This window comes from Cinclus cinclus, chromosome 33 (genome assembly GCF_963662255.1).
Source record: "Cinclus cinclus chromosome 33, bCinCin1.1, whole genome shotgun sequence".
In the NCBI taxonomy this organism is placed as follows: domain Eukaryota; kingdom Metazoa; phylum Chordata; class Aves; order Passeriformes; family Cinclidae; genus Cinclus; species Cinclus cinclus.
In genome coordinates this window covers 2311251-2331311 of record NC_085078.1, presented here as the reverse complement: position 1 = coordinate 2331311, position 20061 = coordinate 2311251, and the positions used below count along the sequence as shown (strand labels likewise).

The 20061-nt window shown below is 55.6% G+C and overlaps 1 protein-coding gene across 1 annotated transcript in view; it reads right to left on the bottom strand.

Moving 5' to 3' along the window:
- The window catches only part of LOC134055553 (structural maintenance of chromosomes protein 1A), a 33993-nt gene continuing 13932 nt past the window's right edge, over window positions 1–20061 (bottom strand). Inside the window, exons 12-23 of the mRNA XM_062511954.1 lie at window positions 18548–18694; window positions 15299–15436; window positions 11588–11704; window positions 10571–10677; window positions 6606–6747; window positions 4324–4469; window positions 3407–3560; window positions 3051–3161; window positions 1697–1853; window positions 760–914; window positions 134–179; window positions 1–45 (exon numbers count right to left, since the gene is read on the bottom strand). Coding sequence (XP_062367938.1) covers window positions 153–179; window positions 760–914; window positions 1697–1853; window positions 3051–3161; window positions 3407–3560; window positions 4324–4469; window positions 6606–6747; window positions 10571–10677; window positions 11588–11704; window positions 15299–15436; window positions 18548–18694 — 1401 coding nt within the window. The 3' untranslated portion in view covers window positions 1–45; window positions 134–152. The remainder of the gene's footprint in view (window positions 46–133; window positions 180–759; window positions 915–1696; window positions 1854–3050; window positions 3162–3406; window positions 3561–4323; window positions 4470–6605; window positions 6748–10570; window positions 10678–11587; window positions 11705–15298; window positions 15437–18547; window positions 18695–20061) is intronic.

The window sequence follows — 20061 nt, the reverse complement described above, 5'->3', positions numbered from 1 at the left end:
GCCAGTCTCACACAGGTGTGCCAGTCTCACACAGGTGTGTTACCCCTGTCCAGCTGTGCCAGTCTCACCTGTCCAGCTGTGCCAGTCTCGCACAGGTGTGCCAGTCTCACCTGTCCAGCTGTGCCAGTCTCACCAGTCCAGCTGTGCCAGTCTCACCTGTCCAGCTGTGCCAGTCTCACCTGTCCAGCTGTGCCAGTCTTGCACAGGTGTGCCAGTCTCACCTGTCCAGCTGTGCCAGTCTCACCTGTCCAGCTGTGCCAGTCTCACACAGGTGTGCCAGTGTCACACAGGTGTGTTACCCCAGTCCAGCTGTGCCAGTCTCACCTGTCCAGCTGTGCCAGTCTCACACAGGTGTGTTACCCCAGTCCAGCTGTGCCAGTCTCACCTGTCCAGCTGTGCCAGTCTCACACAGGTGTGCCAGTCTCACACAGGTGTGTTACCCCTGTCCAGCTGTGCCAGTCTCACCTGTCCAGCTGTGCCAGTCTCGCACAGGTGTGCCAGTCTCACCTGTCCAGCTGTGCCAGTCTCACCAGTCCAGCTGTGCCAGTCTCACCTGTCCAGCTGTGCCAGTCTTGCACAGGTGTGCCAGTCTCACCTGTCCAGCTGTGCCAGTCTCACCTGTCCAGCTGTGCCAGTCTCACACAGGTGTGCCAGTGTCACACAGGTGTGTTACCCCAGTCCAGCTGTGCCAGTCTCACCTGTCCAGCTGTGCCAGTCTCACACAGGTGTGTTACCCCAGTCCAGCTGTGCCAGTCTCACCTGGGCGCTGCTGTTGCGGGACAGAGCTTTGTAGATCTCGTCGATGTTGGTGGCCACGGCCTCGAAGCAGGAGTTGAAGCGATCGAATCTCTCCTTCTTCATCTGCTCAAACGCCTGCTTCGCCTTCTTGGCGCGCTTGCGAGCGGCCTCGAACTCTGGGGGACGGCAGGGGGGACATGGGGGACACCCATGGGGACACCCATGGGGACACTGGGGACACCCATGGGGACACCCATGGGGACACCCATGGGGACATGGGGGACACTGGGGACACCCATGGGGACAGTGGGGACAGCCATGGGGACACTGGGAACACCCATGGGGACATGGGGGACACCCATGGGGACACCCATGGGGACACTGGGGACACTGGGGACACCCATGGGGACACTGGGGACACCCATGGGGACACCCATGGGGACAGTGGGGACAGCCATGGGGACACTGGGGACACTGGGGACACCCATGGGGACACCCATGGGGACACTGGGAACACCCATGGGGACATGGGGGACACCCATGGGGACACTGGGGACACTGGGGACACCCATGGGGACATGGGGGACACCCATGGGGACTAGGGGACACCCATGGGGACAGTGGGGACACCCATGGGGACATGAGGGACACTGGGGACACTGGGGACAGCCATGGGGACACTGGGGACAGCCATGGGGACAGTGGGGACGTTCAAGGTCTCCTGGGATTTGTACCTGACACTGCCCCACGTCCCCTGCCTGTGTCCCCACCATGTCCCCACGTCCCCGTGTCCTCTGTCCCGCCGCCCAAGGTGTGCTGGCACTCATCTCTGACACCGCCGGTGTCCCCCCGTGTCCCCTCCGTCCCCGTGTCCCCTCCGTCCCCTGTCCCCTCCATCCCCGTGTCCCCTCTGTCCCCGTGTCCCCTCTGTCCCCGTGTCCCCCGTCCCCTGTCCCACCGTCCGAGGTCTCCTGGAACTTGTCCCTGACGCTCTCCAGTTTCTCCATGGCCTTCATGTTGGGCGCGGCGATGCGCTGCAGGACGCTCTGCTGCTCCGTCAGCCGCTGCTGCAGCGCCGACATCTCCTGGCGGATCTCGTCCTCCGCCTGCGCGTCCTGCGGGACACGGAGCAGCGGGGACGTGGGGACAGCGGGGACAGTGGGACAGAGGGGACAGTGGGGACAGTGGGACAGAGGGGACAGTGGGACAGTGGGGACAGTGGGACAGAGGGGACAGTGGGGACAGAGGGGACAGTGGGGACAGTGGGACAGAGGGGACAGTGGGACAGAGGGGACAGTGGGGACAATGGGACAGAGGGGACAGTGGGACAGTGGGGACAGTGGGACAGCGGGGACAGTGGGACAGAGGGGACAGTGGGGACAGTGGGACAGAGGGGACAGTGGGGACAATGGGACAGAGGGGACAGTGGGACAGTGGGGACAGTGGGACAGCGGGGACAGTGGGACAGAGGGGACAGTGGGGACAGTGGGACAGAGGGGACAGTGGGACAGTGGGGACAGTGGGACAGAGGGGACAGTGGGACAGTGGGGACAGTGGGACAGAGGGGACAGTGGGACAGAGGGGACAGCGGGGACAGTGCGACAGAGGGGACAGTGGGACAGAGGGGACAGCGGGGACAGTGGGACAGAGGGGACAGTGGGACAGTGGGGACAGTGGGACAGCGGGGACAGTGGGACAGTGGGGACAGTGGGACAGCGGGGACAGTGGGACAGTGGGGACAGTGGGACAGAGGGGACGTGGGGACAGAGGGGACAGTGGGGACAGTGGGACAGAGGGGACGTGGGGACAGAGGGGACAGTGGGGACAGTGGGACAGAGGGGACAGTGGGACAGAGGGGACAGTGGGGACAGTGGGACAGAGGGGACAGTGGGACAGAGGGGACAGTGGGGACAGTGGGACAGAGGGGACAGTGGGACAGCGGGGACAGTGGGACAGAGGGGACACAGCACAGCAGGGACGTGGGGACAGAAGGGACATGGGACATAGGGACAGTGGGGACGCAGGGACATGGGGGATATGGGACATGGGGACGTGGGAACATTTGGGACATTGGGGACACAGCTCGTGGCTTCAGCACCACGGGGACAGTCCAAGGGATGGGGGAGGGGCCATGAGGAAATGGGGAACCCAGGGAGTGGGAGGGGCCAGAAATGGGAGGGGCAGAGTGGGCAGGGCCAGGTGGGGGCAGGGCAGGGTCAGGACGTGTCCAGGTGTGTCAGCACGTGCCCCAGGTATGATCAGGACGTGCCCAGGTACGTCAGGACACACCCAGGTGTGCTGGCCTGTCTCACCTTGAGCTCCTCGGGCAGGTCGCTGTAGTCGATCTCGATCAGGGCCTCGCGGGCGTAGAGGCTGGAGCTGCGCTGGGAGCTGCCCCCGGGCTCCTCCCCCGTGCCACCACCCTGAGGGGACACCAGGGGACAATCGGGGTCAGGGGACACCAGGGGACACCCAGGGGACACCCAGGGGACACAGGGGTGTCCCCGGTCCCCGGCCCCACCTCCTCCTGGCTGATGTCACCCATGGAGCCCCGGGCCAGCGGCAGGCAGGGGGACAGGGGGTGACACAGGGAGGGGACACAGAGCCCCAGGGGTGACACGGGGGTGACACGGGGGTGACACGGGGGTGTCCCGGCCCCCGGCCCCACCTCCTCCTGGCTGATGTCGTCCATGGAGCCCCGGGCCAGCGGCAGGCGGATGTCCTGCATCTTGCAGGCCTGCAGCAGGTTGTGGCGGTCGCTGCGCTTCTGCTCCAGCTTCGTCTCGATGGCCGTCACCTCCTTCTGCAGGTGGGTCATCTCCCTGGGGGACACGGCAGGGGACGTGGGGACAGGGACATGGCATGGGGACAGGGACAGGGGGACAGGGACAGGGGGATGGGGACAGGGACAGGGGGACAGGAACAGGGGGACAGGGACAGGGGGACAGGGACAGGGGGATGGGGACAGGGACAGGGGGACGGGGACAGGGGGATGGGGACAGGGACAGGGGGACAGGGACAGGGGGACAGGGATGTGGGGACAGGGACAGGGGGATGGGGACATGGCATGGGGACAGGGACAGGGGGACAGGGGGATGGGGACAGGGACAGGGGGACGGGGACAGGGGGATGGGGACAGGGGGATGGGGACAGGGACATGGGGACAGGGACAGGGGGACAGGGACAGGGGGATGGGGACAGGGACAGGAGGACAGGGGGACAGGGACGTGGGGACAGGGACATGGGGACAGGGACAGGGGGACAGGGACAGGGGACAGGGACAGGGGGACAGGGACAGGGGGACAGGGACAGGAGGACAGGGACGTGGGGACGGGGACAGGGATGAGGGGACAGGGACATGACCATGAGGACACGGTGACAGGGACACGGCACAGGACACGGGGACATGGTGATAGGACACGCCCACAGGGTCCTTCCCCCACTTTCTGGCCCCACCCTCACCTGTTAGCCCCACCCTTTCAGCCCCGCCCTGTTGTCACCCCACCCCATTTGTTGACCCCGCCCCCTTTTACCCACACCTCGACCCCACCCAGATTGGCTCCTCCCCTTTAGCTCCGCCCTCACTTGTTGGCCCCGCCCAGTTTCTTGCGGATCTCGTCCATCTCGTGGTTTTTGTCGTTCACCTCCGACTTCTTGGCCAGGTGTTGGTTCTTGAGGTCCTGCAGCTGCGCCATCGTCTCGTCGATGATCTTCATGTGCCTCTGCTCCTCCTGGGGAGAGCCCCAAAATCACCCAAAACAGCCCCAAAATCACCCAAAATCCACCCAAAACCAGTCCCTGATCTTCCTGTGCCTCTGCTCCTCCTGGGGAGAGCCCCAAAATCACCCAAAACAGCCCCAAAATCACCCAAAATCCACCCAAAACCAGTCCCTGATCTTCCTGTGCCTCTGCTCCTCCTGGGGAGAGCACCAAAATCACCCAAAACAGCCCCAAAATCACCCAAAATCCACCCAAAATCAGTCCCTGATCTTCATGTGCCTCTGCTCCTCCTGGGGAGAGCCCCAAAATCACCCAAAACAGCCCCAAAATCACCCAAAATCCACCCAAAATCAGTCCCTGATCTTCCTGTGCCTCTGCTCCTCCTGGGGAGAGCACCAAAATCACCCAAAACAGCCCCAAAATCACCCAAAATCCACCCAAAACCAGTCCCTGATCTTCCTGTGCCTCTGCTCCTCCTGGGGAAGAGCCCCAAAATCACCCAAAACAGCCCCAAAATCACCCAAAATCCACCCAAAACCAGTCCCTGATCTTCATGTGCCTCTGCTCCTCCTGGGGAGAGCCCCAAAATCACCCAAAACAGCCCCAAAATCACCCAAAATCCACCCAAAACCAGTCCCTGATCTTCCTGTGCCTCTGCTCCTCCTGGGGAGAGCCCCAAAATCACCCAAAACAGCCCCAAAATCACCCAAAATCCACCCAAAACCAGTCCCTGATCTTCATGTGCCTCTGCTCCTCCTGGGGAGAGCACCAAAATCACCCAAAACAGCCCCAAAATCACCCAAAATCCACCCAAAATCAGTCCCTGATCTTCATGTGCCTCTGCTCCTCCTGGGGAGAGCCCCAAAATCACCCAAAACAGCCCCAAAATCACCCAAAATCCACCCAAAACCAGTCCCTGATCTTCATGTGCCTCTGCTCCTCCTGGGGAGAGCCCCAAAATCACCCAAAACAGCCCCAAAATCACCCAAAATCCACCCAAAACCAGTCCCTGATCTTCATGTGCCTCTGCTCCTCCTGGGGAGAGCCCCAAAATCACCCAAAACAGCCCCAAAATCACCCAAAATCCACCCAAAACCAGTCCCTGATCTTCCTGTGCCTCTGCTCCTCCTGGGGAGAGCCCCAAAATCACCCAAAACAGCCCCAGAATCACCCAAAATCACCCAAAACCAGTCCCTGATCTTCCTGTGCCTCTGCTCCTCCTGGGGAGAGCCCCAAAATCACCCAAAACAGCCCCAAAATCCACCCAAAACCAGTCCCTGATCTTCCTGTGCCTCTGCTCCTCCTGGGGAGAGCCCCAAAATCACCCAAAACAGCCCCAAAATCACCCAAAATCCACCCAAAACCAGTCCCTGATCTTCATGTGCCTCTGCTCCTCCTGGGGAGAGCCCCAAAATCACCCAAAACAGCCCCAAAATCACCCAAAATCCACCCAAAACCAGTCCCTGATCTTCATGTGCCTCTGCTCCTCCTGGGGGGAGCCCCAAAATCACCCAAAACAGCCCCAGAATCACCCAAAATCCACCCAAAATCCACCCAAAACCAGTCCCTGATCTTCATGTGCTGCTGCTCCCCCTTGGGAAAAAATTAAAAAATCCCAAAAAACCCCCCAAAAATCCCCAAACCTTTTTGAGTTTCTCAATCTCGGCCTCGTCCTTGTTCTCTCCCTGCCCCCACATCAGAACCTTCTTTACTGGGAGCCCCCTGAGACCCCAAAACTCCCCCAAAAACACCAAAAAACACCAAAAATCCCAAAAAATTCCCCAAAAAACCCCAAAAAATCCCAAATTTTTTGAGTTTCTGGACCTTGGCCTCGCCCTTGTTCTCTCCCTGCCCCCACATCAGCTCCTCCTGCTCTGTGTGAGCCCTGAGACCCCAAAATCCCCCCAAATCCCCCAAAACAGCAAAAAACCCCAAAAAATCCCCCCAAAAAACCCAAAAAAAACCCCCAAAATCCCCAAACCTTTTTGAGTTTCTCGATCTCAGCCTTGTCCTTGTTCTCTCCCTGCCCCCACATCAGAACCTTCTTTACTGGGAGCCCCCTGAGACCCCAAAACTCCCCCAAATTCCCCCCCAAAAACACCAAAAAACCCCAAAAATCCCAAAAAAACCCCCAAAAATCCCCAAACCTTTTTGAGTTTCTCGATCTCGGCCTCGTCCTTGCGCACCCCCTGCTCCCACATCAGAACTTTCTCCTGGTCCTCCCGGAGCTGGTTGCGCTCAAAGTCCAGCTGGATCCCCAACCTCGTCTTCTGGTTCTCAAACTCCAGCCTGGGGGCACCCCAAAACTCAGGGGGGTCCATTAGGGGGTTTTGGGGTCTCTCAGGGGGGTTTTGGGGTCCCTCAGGGGGTTTTGGGGTCCCTCAGGGGGTTTTGGGGTCTCTCAGGGGTTTTGGGGTCTCTCAGGGGGGTTTTGGGGTCCATCAGGTGGGTTTTGGGGTCTCTCAGGGGTTTTGGGGTCCATCAGGGGGGTTTTGGGGTCTCTCAGGGGTTTTGGGGTCCCTCAGGGGGTTTTGGGGTCCATCAGGGGGGTTTTGGGGTCTCTCAGGGGGGTTTTGGGGTCCATCAGGGGGGTTTTGGGGTCTCTCAGGGGTTTTGGGGTCTCTCAGGGGGATTTTGGGGTCCCTGAGGGGGGTTTTGGGATCTCTCAGGGGGTTTTGGGGTCCCTCAGGGGGTTTTGGGGTCTCTCAGGGGGTTTTGGGGTCCCTGAGGGGGGTTTTGGGGTCTCTCAGGGGGGTTTTGGGGTCCCTCAGGGGGTTTTGGGGTCTCTCAGGGGGGTTTTGGGGTCCCTCAGGGGGTTTTGGGGTCCCTGAGGGGGGTTTTGGGGTCTCTCAGGGGGTTTTGGGGTCCCTCAGGGGGTTTTGGGGTCCCTGAGGGGGGTTTTGGGGTCTCTCAGGGGGTTTTGGGGTCCCTGAGGGGGGTTTTGGGATCTCTCAGGGGTTTTGGGGTCTCTCAGGGGTTTTGGGGTCCATCAGGGGGATTTTGGGGTCTCTCAGGGGGTTTTGGGGTCTCTCAGGGGGGTTTTGGGGTCCCTGAGGGGGGGTTTGGGGTCTCTCAGGGGGGTTTTGGGGTCCCTCAGGGGGTTTTGGGATCTCTCAGGGGTTTTGGGGTCTCTCAGGGGGTTTTGGGGTCTCTCAGGGGGTTTTGGGGTCCCTGAGGGGGGTTTTGGGGTCTCTCAGGGGGGTTTTGGGATCTCTCAGGGGGGTTTTGGGGTCCCTGAGGGGGGGTTTGGGGTCTCTCAGGGGTTTTGGGGTCCCTGAGGGGGTTTTGGGGTCCATCAGGGGGATTTTGGGGTCCCTGAGGGGGGTTTTGGGGTCCATCAGGGGGGTTTTGAGATCTCTCAGGGGGGTTTTGGGGTCTCTCAGGGGGTTTTGGGGTCCCTCAGGGGGGTTTTGGGGTCCCTCAGGGGGTTTTGGGGTCTCTCAGGGGGTTTTGGGGTCCCTGAAGGGGGTTTTGGGGTCTCTCAGGGGGTTTTGGGGTCCCTCAGGGGGGTTTTGGGGTCCCTCAGGGGGTTTTGGGGTCTCTCAGGGGGTTTTGGGGTCCCTGAAGGGGGTTTTGGGGTCCCTGAGGGGGGTTTTGGGGTCTCTCAGGGGGGTTTTGGGGTCCCTCAGGGGGTTTTGGGGTCCCTGAGGGGGGTTTTGGGATCTCTCAGGGGGGTTTTGGGGTCTCTCAGGGGGTTTTGGGGTCCCTGAAGGGGGTTTTGGGGTCTCTCAGGGGGGTTTTGGGGTCCATCAGGGGGGTTTTGGGGTCTCTCAGGGGGTTTTGGGGTCCCTGAAGGGGGTTTTGGGGTCCCTGAGGGGGGTTTTGGGGTCCCTCAGGGGGGTTTTGGGGTCCCTCAGGGGGTTTTGGGGTCCCTGAGGGGGGTTTTGGGATCTCTCAGGGGGGTTTTGGGGTCTCTCAGGGGGTTTTGGGGTCCCTGAAGGGGGTTTTGGGGTCTCTCAGGGGGGTTTTGGGGTCCATCAGGGGGGTTTTGGGGGTCCCTCAGGGGGGTTTTGGGGGTCCCTGAGGGGGGTTTTGGGGTCCCTCAGGGGGGTTTTGGGGTCCCTCAGGGGGGTTTTGGGGGTCCATCAGGGGGTTTTGGGGTCCCTCAGGGGGTTTTGGGGTCTCTCAGGGGTTTTGGGGTCTCTCAGGGGGGTTTTGGGGTCCATCAGGGGGGTTTTGGGGTCTCTCAGGGGGTTTTGGGGTCCCTCAGGGGGTTTTGGGGTCTCTCAGGGGGGTTTTGGGGTCCCTCAGGGGGTTTTGGGGTCTCTCAGGGGGGTTTTGGGGTCTCTCAGGGGTTTTGGGGTCCATCAGGGGCTTTTGGGGTCCCTGAGTAGATTTGGGGAGGTTCTCTGAAGGCTTTTGGGGTCCCTGAAGTGCTTTTGAGGGGGGGTCCCTGAAAGGTTTTGGGGTGTTTGAGGGGTCTGGGAGGTTTTTGGGGAGGTTCCCTGACGGGTTTTGGGGGTCCCTGAGTGGTTTTGGGGTCCCTGAATGGATTTGGGGAAGCTCCTTGAGGTCCATGAAAGGTTTTGGGGGTCCTTGGGGTTTTTTTGGGGTCCCTGAGAGCATTTGGGGAGATTCCCTGAGGTCCTCAAGTGGGTTTTGGGGGTCCCTGAAGGGTTTTTGGGAAGTCCCTCAGCGTTTTTTGGGGTCTCTGAGGGGTTTTTGGGGTCCCTGGGAAATCCTGACTGGGTTCTGGGGGGTCCTTGAGGGATTTTGGGGGGACCCTGAATGGATTTGGGGAGGGGGTTCCAGGGATTCCCCCTCGATTTTGGGGTCCCCCTGTTTTTTGGGGTACCCTGGGGGGGAGGTTCCAGGGATCCCCCCCCGATAATTTTGGGGTGCCCTGAGGGGTCCCCCCACTTTTGGGGTGCCCTGGGGGTTTCCTCTCCCGCTGATTTTGGGGTCCCCCCGATTTTGGGATCCCCCCCAATTTTGGGGTCCCCCCCCGATTTTGGGGTCTCCCCCCGATTTGGGGTCCCCCCGATTTTGGGGCTCCCCCGATTTTGGGGTTCCCCCCAGATTTTGGGGTCTCTCAGATTCTGAGGTACCCCCGGATTTTGGGGTCCCCATTGGATTTTAGGATCCCCCCCGATTTTGGGGTGCCCGCCCAGATTTGAGGTTCCCACGGATTTTGGGGTTCCCCCCCCCCATTTTGGGGTCTCCCCTCGATTTTGGGGTCCCCCCCGATTTTGGGATCCCCCCGATTTTGGGGGATCCCCCCGATTTTGGGATCCCCCCCGATTTTGGGGTCACCCCGATTTTGGGATTCCCCCGATTTTGGGGGTGCCCCCGATTTTGGGGGATCCCCCCGATTTTGGGGTCCCCCCGATTTTGGGATTCCCCCGATTTTGGGGGTGCCCCCGATTTTGGGGTCCCCCCCGATTTTGGGGTGCCCCCGATTTTGGGGGATCCCCCCTATTTTGGGGCCCCCCCGATTTTGGGATTCCCCCGATTTTGGGGGTGCCCCCGATTTTGGGGGATCCCCCCGATTTTGGGGTCCCCCCGATTTTGGGATTCCCCCGATTTTGGGGGTGCCCCCGATTTTGGGGTCCCCCCCGATTTTGGGGTGCCCCCGATTTTGGGGGATCCCCCCTATTTTGGGGCCCCCCCGATTTTGGGATTCCCCCGATTTTGGGGGTGCCCCCGATTTTGGGGGATCCCCCCGATTTTGGGGTCCCCCCCATTTTGGGATCCCCCCCATTTTGGGATCCCCCCGATTTTGGGATCCCCCCCCATTTTGGGATCCCCCCGATTTTGGGATCGCCCCCATTTTGGGATCCCCCCCATTTTGGGGTCCCCCCGATTTTGGGATCCCCCCGATTTTGGGATCCCCCCCCATTTTGGGATCCCCCCGATTTTGGGGTCCCCCCGATTTTGGGGTCCCCCCCATTTTGGGGTCCCCCCCGATTTTGGGGTCTCCCCCATTTTGGGGTCCCCCCCATTTTGGGGTGCCCCCCATTTTGGGGTCCCCCCCGATTTTGGGGTCTCCCCCATTTTGGGATCCCCCCCATTTTGGGATCCCCCCCATTTTGGGGTGCCCCCCATTTTGGGATCCCCCCCATTTTGGGGTCCCCCCCATTTTGGGGTCCCCCCCATTTTGGGGTGCCCTGACCTTTTCTTGGCGATCTCGTTCTGCCTCTTCACTTTCTCCTCCTCGAATTCCCGAATGTTCCTGACCCCGATTTCCCGACAGAATTCCTCAAAAACCTCGTCCTCCACCTGGGGGGTGGGGGGGAATGTCAGGAACCCCCAAAATCCCCCCCAAAAATTCCCCGAGTTCACCCCAAAAATCCCCCCAAAAATCCCCCAAAAAATCCTTCAAATCCCACCAAAATTCCCCAAAATTCATCTCCAAAATTCCATTAAACTCTCCCCAAAATCCAGGATATTTCCCAAAATTCCATTAAATTCTCCCAAAATTCCATTAAATTCTCCCCGAAATCCAGGATTTTCCCCCAGAATCCCCTGGAATTTTTCCCAAATCCCCTGGAATTTCCCCCCAAATCCCCTGGAATTTTTCCCAAATCCCCTGGAATTTCCCCCCAAATCTCCTGGAATTTTTCCCCAAATCCCCTGGAATTTTTTCTCCCAAATCCCCTGGAATTTTTTCCCCAAATCCCCTGGAATTTCCCCCCAAATCCCCTGGAATTTTTCCCAAATCCCCTGGAATTTCCCCCCAAATCTCCTGGAATTTTTCCCCAAATCCCCTGGAATTTTTCCCCAAATCCCCTGGAATTTTTTCTCCCAAATCCCCTGGAATTTCCCCCCAAATCCCCTGGAATTTTTTCCCAAATCCCCTGGAATTTTTCCCCAAATCCCCTGGAATTTTTTCCCAAATCCCCTGGAATTTTTCCCCAAATCCCCTGGAATTTTTTCCCCAAATCCCCTGGAATTTCCCCCCAAATCCCCTGGAATTTTTTCTCCCAAATCCCCTGGAATTTTTCCCCAAATCCCCTGGAATTTTTTCCCCAAATCCCCTGGAATTTTTTCTCCCAAATCCCCTGGAATTTTTCCCCAAATCCCCTGGAATTTTTTCCCCAAATCCCCTGGAATTTTTTCCCAAATCCCCTGGAATTTTTTCCCCAAATCCGCTGGAATTTTTTCCCAAATCCCCTGGAATTTTGCCCACCTGGTTCATTTTCTCCTTCAGCTCCCTCATCTCCCTCTCCCTGCTCTGGATGATTCGTTTGATGTCGTTGATGCGGGGCCCAAAATTGGCCAATTCACTCTCCAGCTTGGACTTCTCCTGGAAGGGGGAAAAATGGGAATGAAATGGGGGAAAAATGGGAATAAAGTGGGGGAAAAATGGGAATAAAGTGGGGAAAAATGGGGGAAAAATGGAATAAAGTGGGGAAAAATGGGAATGAAGTGGGGAAAAATGGGAATGAAGTGGGGAAAAATGGGAATGAAGTGGGGAAAAATGGGAATAAAGTGGGGAAAAATGGGGAATAAAGTGGGGAAAAATGGGGGAAAAATGGGAATGAAATGGGGAAAAAATGGGAATAAAGTGGGGGAAAAATGGGAATAAAGTGGGGAAAAATGGGGAATAAAGTGGGGAAAAAATGGGAATAAAGTGGGGAAAAATGGGGAAAAAATGGGAATAAAGTGGGGAAAAATGGGAATAAAGTGGGGAAAAAATGGGAATAAAGTGGGGAAAAAATGGGAATAAAGTGGGGAAAAATGGGAATAAAGTGGGGAAAAAATGGGAATAAAGTGGGGAAAAAATGGGGAAAACATGGGAATGAAGTGGGGAAAAAATGGGAATAAAGTGGGGAAAAATGGGAATAAAGTGGGGAAAAATGGGAATAAAGTGGGGAAAAAAATGGGAATAAAGTGGGGAAAAATGGGGAAAAAATGGGAATGAAATGGGGAAAAAATGGGAATAAAGTGGGGAAAAATGGGAATAAAGTGGGGGAAAATGGGGAAAAAGTGGGAATTATGTGGGGAAAAAATGGGAATAAAGTGGGGAAAAAATGGGGAAAAAATGGGAATGAAATGGGGAAAAAATGGGAATAAAGTGGGGAAAAAATGGGAATAAAGTGGGGGAAAAATGGGGAAAAAATGGGGGGAAAAATGGGAATAAAGTGGGGAAAAATGGGGAAAGTGGGAAAAAAATGGGAAAATTGGGAAAAGTGGGGAAAAAAATGGGAATAAAATGGGAGTAAAATGGGAATAAAATGGGGATAAAATGGGAAAAAATGGGAAGAAAGTGGGAAAAATTGGGGAAAAAATGGAAATAAAATGGGAATAAAGTGGGGAAAAAATGGGAAAAAAATCGGAATAAAGTGGGAATAAAATGGGAATAAAATGGGGATAAAATGGGGAAAAAATGGGAAAAAAATGGGAAAAAATGGTAAAAAATGGGAGAAAAATAGGAATAAAGTGGGAATAAAATGGGAAAAGTGGAAATAAAATTGGAATAAAGTGGGAAAAATTGGGAATAAAATGGGAGTAAAATGGGAAAAAATAGGAATAAAGTGAGAATAAAATGGGAAAAATGGGAATAAAATGGGAATAAAGTGGGAATAAAGTGGGGAAAAATGGGAATAAAATCGCTCCGTGAGCCCCAAAAATTCCCTTTTTGAACCCCAAAATTCCCTCCCTGCACCCCCAAATTCCCCAATTCCCTCCGCACCTGGAAAAAATGGGAAAAATGGGATTAAAATTCTTCACTGAACCCCGAAAAATTTATCTGGGAACCCCAAAATTCCCCAATTCGCTCCCAAATTTGGATTTGTCCTCCAAAAAAAAATGATCAAAACTTCTTTTTATCCCCAAAATTGGGAATTTTCTCCCCAAACCCAGGGATTTTTATTCCCAAAATTGGGAATTTTCTCCCCAAACCCAGGGATTTTTATTCCCAAAATTGGGAATTTTCTCCCCAAACCCAGGGATTTTTATTCCCAAAATTGGGAATTTTCTCCCCAAACCCAGGGATTTTTTTATTCCTAAAATTTGGGAATTTTCTCCCCAAACCCAGGGATTTTTTTATTCCTAAAATTTGGGAATTTTCTCCCCAAACCCAGGGATTTTTATTCCTAAAATTTGGGAATTTTCTCCCCAAATCCAGGGAGTTTTTGATTCCCAAAATTGGGAATTTTCTCCCCAAACCCAGGGATTTTTTGATTCCCAAAATTGGGAATTTTCTCCCCAAACCCAGGGATTTTTTGATTCCCAAAATTGGGAATTTTCTCCCCAAACCCAGGATTTTTATCCCCAAAATTGGGAATTTTCTCCCCAAACCCAGGGATTTTTATTCCCAAAATTGGGAATTTTCTCCCCAAACCCAGGGATTTTTTTGATTCCCAAATTTGGGAATTTTCTCCCCAAACCCAGGGATTTTTATTCCCAAAATTGGGAATTTTCTCCCCAAACCCAGGGATTTTTTTTATTCCCCAAAATTGGGAATTTTCTCCCCAAACCCAGGGATTTTTTATTCCTAAAATTTGGGAATTTTCTCCCCAAACCCAGGGATTTTTATTCCTAAAATTTGGGAATTTTCTCCCCAAACCCAGGGATTTTTTGATTCCCAAAATTGGGAATTTTCTCCCCAAACCCAGGGATTTTTTGATTCCCAAAATTGGGAATTTTCTCCCCAAACCCAGGGATTTTTTGATTCCCAAAATTGGGAATTTTCTCCCCAAATCCAGGGAGTTTTTTATTCCCAAAATTGGGAATTTTCTCCCCAAACCCAGGGATTTTTTGATTCCCAAAATTGGGAATTTTCTCCCCAAACCCAGGGATTTTTTTATTCCCAAATTTGGGAATTTTCTCCCCAAACCCAGGGATTTTTTTATTCCCAAAATTGGGAATTTTCTCTCCAAACCCAGGGATTTTTTTATCCCCAAAATTGGGAATTTTTTCCCCAAACCCAGAGATTTTTATTCCCAAAATTTGGAATTTTCTCCCCTTAATTGTGGGATTTTCTCCTAAAACAAGAAAATTTCTTCCCAAAACTCAAGAGTTTTTTTTCCCAAAATCCAGATTTTTTTCCCAAATCACAGAATTTTCTCCATAAATTCAGATTTTTTCCAAAATCCCGTGGTTTTTCCCCAAAATCCCATCCCACCTGCAGCTTCACTTCCAGCTCTGGGATTGCTCCAGGTCACTCTGGGAATATTTCATGGACAAATTTCCCCAAAATCGAGGATTTTTTCCCAAAAACCTCAATTTTTTTTCTGAAAAAAACCCCAATTCTTTTCCCAAAAACCCCAATTTTCCCCAAAAAATTCCGGATTTTCCCCAAAACCCCGGGATTTCACCCCAGATCCGTGTCCCACCTGCAAGGTGAGATCCAGCTTAGTTTGCTCCAGGTCACTCTGGGAATATTTCATGGACGAATCCCCCCAAAACTCAGGATTTTTTCCCAAAAATGCCGATTTTTTTTCCCAAAAACCCCAATTTTCCCCAAAAAATTCCGGATTTTCCCCAAAACCCCGGGATTTCACCCCAGATCCGTGTCCCACCTGCAAGGTCAGATCCAGCTCAGTTTGCTCCAGGTCACTCTGGGAATATTTCATGGACGAATTTCCCCAAAACCCAGGACTTTTTCCCAAAAACCCCAATTTTTTTTTCCCAAAACCTCGTTTTTTTTCCCCCCAAAATTCCGGATTTTCCCCAAAACCCCGGGATTTCACCCCAGATCCGTGTCCCACCTGCAAGGTCAGATCCAGCTCAGTTTGCTCCAGGTCACTCTGGGAATATTTCATGGACGAATCCCCCCAAAACTCAGGATTTTTTCCCAAAAATGCCGATTTTTTTCCCAAAAACCCCAATTTTCCCCCAAAATTTCCGGATTTTCCCCAAAACCCCGGGATTTCTGCCCAGATCCGTGTCCCACCTGCAGGTTGAGCGCCAGGTGCCGGGTCTTGGTCTGCTCCAGGTCGCTCTGGGAGTACTTGAGGCGCATCTGGAGCCCGTGCGCCTGCGACTGCACCTGGCGCAGCTCGGCCTCCTTGCGCTTGGCCTTCATCTGCTCCTGCGGGGACACGGCACGGCCCAGTCACTGCGGGCAACTGGGGGGACTGGGGGGACTGGGGGGGACTGGGGGGGCTGGGGGGAATGGGGGGACTGGGGGGGACTGGGGGGGACTGGGGGAACTGGGGGGACTGGGGGAACTGGGGGGACTGGGGAGGACTGGGGGGGCTGGGGGAACTGGGGGGGCTGGGGGGGCTGGGGGGGCTGGGGGGGCTGGGGGGGCTGGGGGGGACTGGGGGAACTGGGGGGGCTGGGGGGGCTGGGGGGGCTGGGGGGAATGGGGGGGCTGGGGGGACTGGGGGGAACTGGGGGGAATGGGGGGGCTGGGGGGGCTGGGGGGACTGGGGGGACTGGGGGGGCTGGGGGGACTGGGGGGGACTGGGGGGGACTGGGGGGGCTGGGGGAACTGGGGGGGCTGGGGGAACTGGGAGCACTGGGGGAACTGGGCGTGGGGATGGGGAGCGGGGAACTGGGGGAAATGGGGAAATGAGGGAAAGGGGAAATGGGAGACACTGGGAACACTGGGGAATGGGGGAGGGGAGACACTGGGAACACTGGGGAATGGGGGAGGGGAGACACTGGGAACACTGGGGAATGGGGGAGGGGAGACACTGGGAACACTGGGAGAAATGGGGAAAATGGGAGTTTGGAAAAAATGGGGGAAATGGGAAAAAATGGGGAGTTTGGGGGGGAATGGGGAAAAAAAAGAGTTTGGGAAAAGTGGTAAAAATGGGAAAAACTGGGAATTTGGGGAGAAAATGGGAAAAATGGGAAAAACGGGGAGTTTGGGGGAAATGGGAAAAGTGTGGGAAAACAGAGTTTGGGGAAAATGGGAAAAACCAGGGAGTTGGGAAAAATGGGGGAAACAGAGTTTGGGAAAAATGTGGGAAATGGAGTTTGGGAAAATGGGGAAAAAAAAGCAGGGAGTTGGGAAAAATGGGAATTTGGGAAAAACAGAGTTTGGGAAAAATGAGGGAAAAAACAAAGTTTGGGAAAAATGGGGAAAATGGGGAAAACTGGGAATTTGGGAAAAACAGAGTTTGGGAAAAATGGGAGTTTGGGGAAATGGGAAAATCAGAAAAAAGGGGAATTCAGAAGAAAAATAGGGGAAAAACAGGAAAAATGGGAATCTGGGGTCAGCTTTGGGGTTTTTGAGTCAGTTCCATGCATTTGGGGCCAGTTTTGGTTTCAGGGTCAGTTTTGGGTTTTAGGGTCAGTTTTGGGGTCACTCTGTGGTTTCAGGGTCAGTTTTGGGTTTTAGGGTCAGTTTTGGGGTCACTCTGTGGTTTTAGGGTCAGTTTTGGGTTTTAGGGTCAGTTTTGGGGTCGGTTTGGGGTTTTTAGGGTCAGTTTTGGGGTCACTTTGGGGATTTAAGGGTCAGTTTTGGGGTCACTTTGTGGTTTTAGGGTCAGTTTTGGGTATTAGGGTCAGTTTTGGGGTCAGTTTGGGGGTTTTAGGATCAGTTTTGGGGTCACTTTGTGGTTTTTAGGGTCAGTTTTGGGGTCGGGTTGGGGTTTTAGGCTCAGTTTTGGGGTCGGTTTGGGGTTTTAGGGTCAGTTTTGGGGTCATTTTGGGGTTTTAGGGTCAGTTTTGGGGTCATTTTGGGGTTTTTAGGGTCAGTTTTGGGGTCGGTTTGGGGTTTTAGGGTCAGTTTTGGGGTCATTTTGGGGTTTTAGGGTCAGTTTTGGGTTTTAGGGTCAGTTTTGGGGTCATTTTTGGGTCAGTTTTGGGTCTGTGTCCCACCCTGAGCTCCTTGGTGAGGCTCTCCTTGAGCTTGTCTGGGATCACTTTGGGGTTTTGGGGCCAGGTTGGGTTTTAGGGTCAGTTTGGGGTCAGTTTGGGGTTTTAGGGTCAGTTTTGGGGTCAGTTTGGGGGTTTTAGGGTCAGTTTTGGGTTTTAGAGTCAGTTTTGGGGTCGGTTTGGGCTTTTTAGGGTCAGTTTTGGGGTCATTTTGGGGTTTTAGGGTCAGTTTTGGGTTTTAGGGTCAGTTTTGGGGTAATTTTGGGGTTTTAGGGTCAGTTTTGGGTTTTAGAGTCAGTTTTGAGGTCGGTTTGGGGTTTTGGGGTCAGTTTTGACGTCAGTTTGGGGTTTCAGGGTCAGTTTTGGGTTTTAGGGTCAGTTTTGAGGTCGGGTTGGGGTTTTGGGGTCGGGTTGGGTTTTAGGGCCGGTTTTGGGGTCAGTTTGGGGTTTCAGGGTCACTTTGTGGTTTTAGGGTCAGTTTTGAGGTCGGTTTGGGGTTTCGGGGTCAGGTTGGGTTTTAGGGTCAGTTTTGAGGTCGGTTTGGGGTTTCGGGGTCAGGTTGGGTTTTAGGGTCAGTTTTGAGGTCGGTTTGGGGTTTCGGGGTCAGGTTGGGTTTTAGGGTCAGTTTTGAGGTCGGTTTGGGGTTTCAGGGTCAGTTTTGGGTTTTAGGGTCAGTTTTGAGGTCGGTTTGGGGTTTTGGGGTCGGGTTGGGTTTTAGGGTCAGTTTTGAGGTCGGTTTGGGGTTTCAGGGTCAGTTTTGGGTTTTAGGGTCAGTTTTGAGGTCGGTTTGGGGTTTTGGGGTCGGGTTGGGTTTTAGGGTCAGTTTTGAGGTCGGTTTGGGGTTTTGGGGTCAGGTTTAGGTTTTCGGTTCAGTTTTGAGGTCGGTTTGGGGTTTCAGGGTCAGTTTTGGGTTTTAGGGTCAGTTTTGAGGTCGGTTTGGGGTTTCAGGGTCAGTTTTGGGTTTTAGGGTCAGTTTTGAGGTCGGTTTGGGGTTTCAGGGTCAGTTTTGGGTTTTAGGGTCAGTTTTGAGGTCGGTTTGGGGTTTCAGGGTCAGTTTTGGGTTTTAGGGTCAGTTTTGAGGTCGGTTTGGGGTTTTGGGGTCAGGTTTGGGTTTCAGGGTCAGTTTTGAGGTCGGTTTGGGGTTTCAGGGTCAGTTTTGGGTTTTAGGGTCAGTTTTGAGGTCGGTTTGGGGTTTCAGGGTCAGTTTTGGGTTTTAGGGTCAGTTTTGAGGTCGGTTTGGGGTTTCAGGGTCAGTTTTGGGTTTCAGGGTCAGTTTTGAGGTCGGTTTGGGGTTTCGGGGCCGGGTTGGGTTTTAGGGCCGGTTTTGGGTCAGTTTAGGGTTTTTAGGGTCAGTTCTGGGTCCGTGTCCTACCTTGAGCTCCTCGGTGAGCCGCTCCTTCTTCTCCTTGAGCTTGTCCACGGCCTTCTCGTCCCAGCGCCGAGCCTTGGCCTTGAGGTCGCTGGCACCGCCCGAGATCACCCCGGACTTCTGGAACAGCGTTCCGTCCAGGGCCACCGTCTGTGGGGACACTGGGGACATCAGGGACAGCCAGGGGACATCGGGGACAGCCAGGGGACACTGGGGACATCGGGGACAGCCAGGGGACACTGGGGACAGCCAGGGGACACTGGGGACATCGGGGACAGCCAGGGGACACTGGGGACAGCCAGGGGACACTGGGGACATCGGGGACAGCCAGGGGACACTGGGGACAGCCAGGGGACACTGGGGACATCGGGGACAGCCAGGGGACACTGGGGACATCAGGGACAGCCAGGGGACACTGGGGACAGCCAGGGGACACTGGGGACATCGGGGACAGCCAGGGGACACTGGGGACAGCCAGGGGACACTGGGGACATCGGGGACAGCCAGGGGACACTGGGGACATCAGGGACAGCCAGGGGACACTGGGGACAGCCAGGGGACACTGGGGACATCGGGGACAGCCAGGGGACACTGGGGACAGCCAGGGGACACTGGGGACATCGGGGACAGCCAGGGGACACTGGGGACATCAGGGACAGCCAGGGGACACTGGGGACACTGGGGACATCAGGGACAGCCAGGGGACATCAGGGACAGCCAGGGGACACTGGGGACACTGGGGACAGCCAGGGGACACTGGGGACATCAGGGACAGCCAGGGGACATCAGGGACAGCCAGGGGACACTGGGGACATCAGGGACAGCCAGGGGACATCGGGGACATCAGGGACAGCCAGGGGACATCAGGGACAGCCAGGGGACACTGGGGACAGCCAGGGGACATCGGGGACAGCCAGGGGACATCAGGGACAGCCAGGGGACATCGGGGACAGCCAGGGGACACTGGGGACAGCCAGGGGACATCGGGGACAGCCAGGGGACATCGGGGACATCAGGGACAGCCAGGGGACATCGGGGACACTGGGGACATCAGGGACAGCCAGGGGACATCGGGGACAGCCAGGGGACACTGGGGACATCAGGGACAGCCAGGGGACATCGGGGACATCAGGGACAGCCAGGGGACATCGGGGACAGCCAGGGGACACTGGGGACATCGGGGACAGCCAGGGGACATCGGGGACATCAGGGACAGCCAGGGGACACTGGGGACAGCCAGGGGACACTGGGGACATCGGGGACAGCCAGGGGACACTGGGGACAGCCAGGGGACACTGGGGACATCGGGGACAGCCAGGGGACACTGGGGACATCAGGGACAGCCAGGGGACACTGGGGACACTGGGGACATCAGGGACAGCCAGGGGACATCAGGGACAGCCAGGGGACACTGGGGACACTGGGGACAGCCAGGGGACACTGGGGACATCAGGGACAGCCAGGGGACACTGGGGACACTGGGGACAGCCAGGGGACGTCGGGGACATCAGGGACAG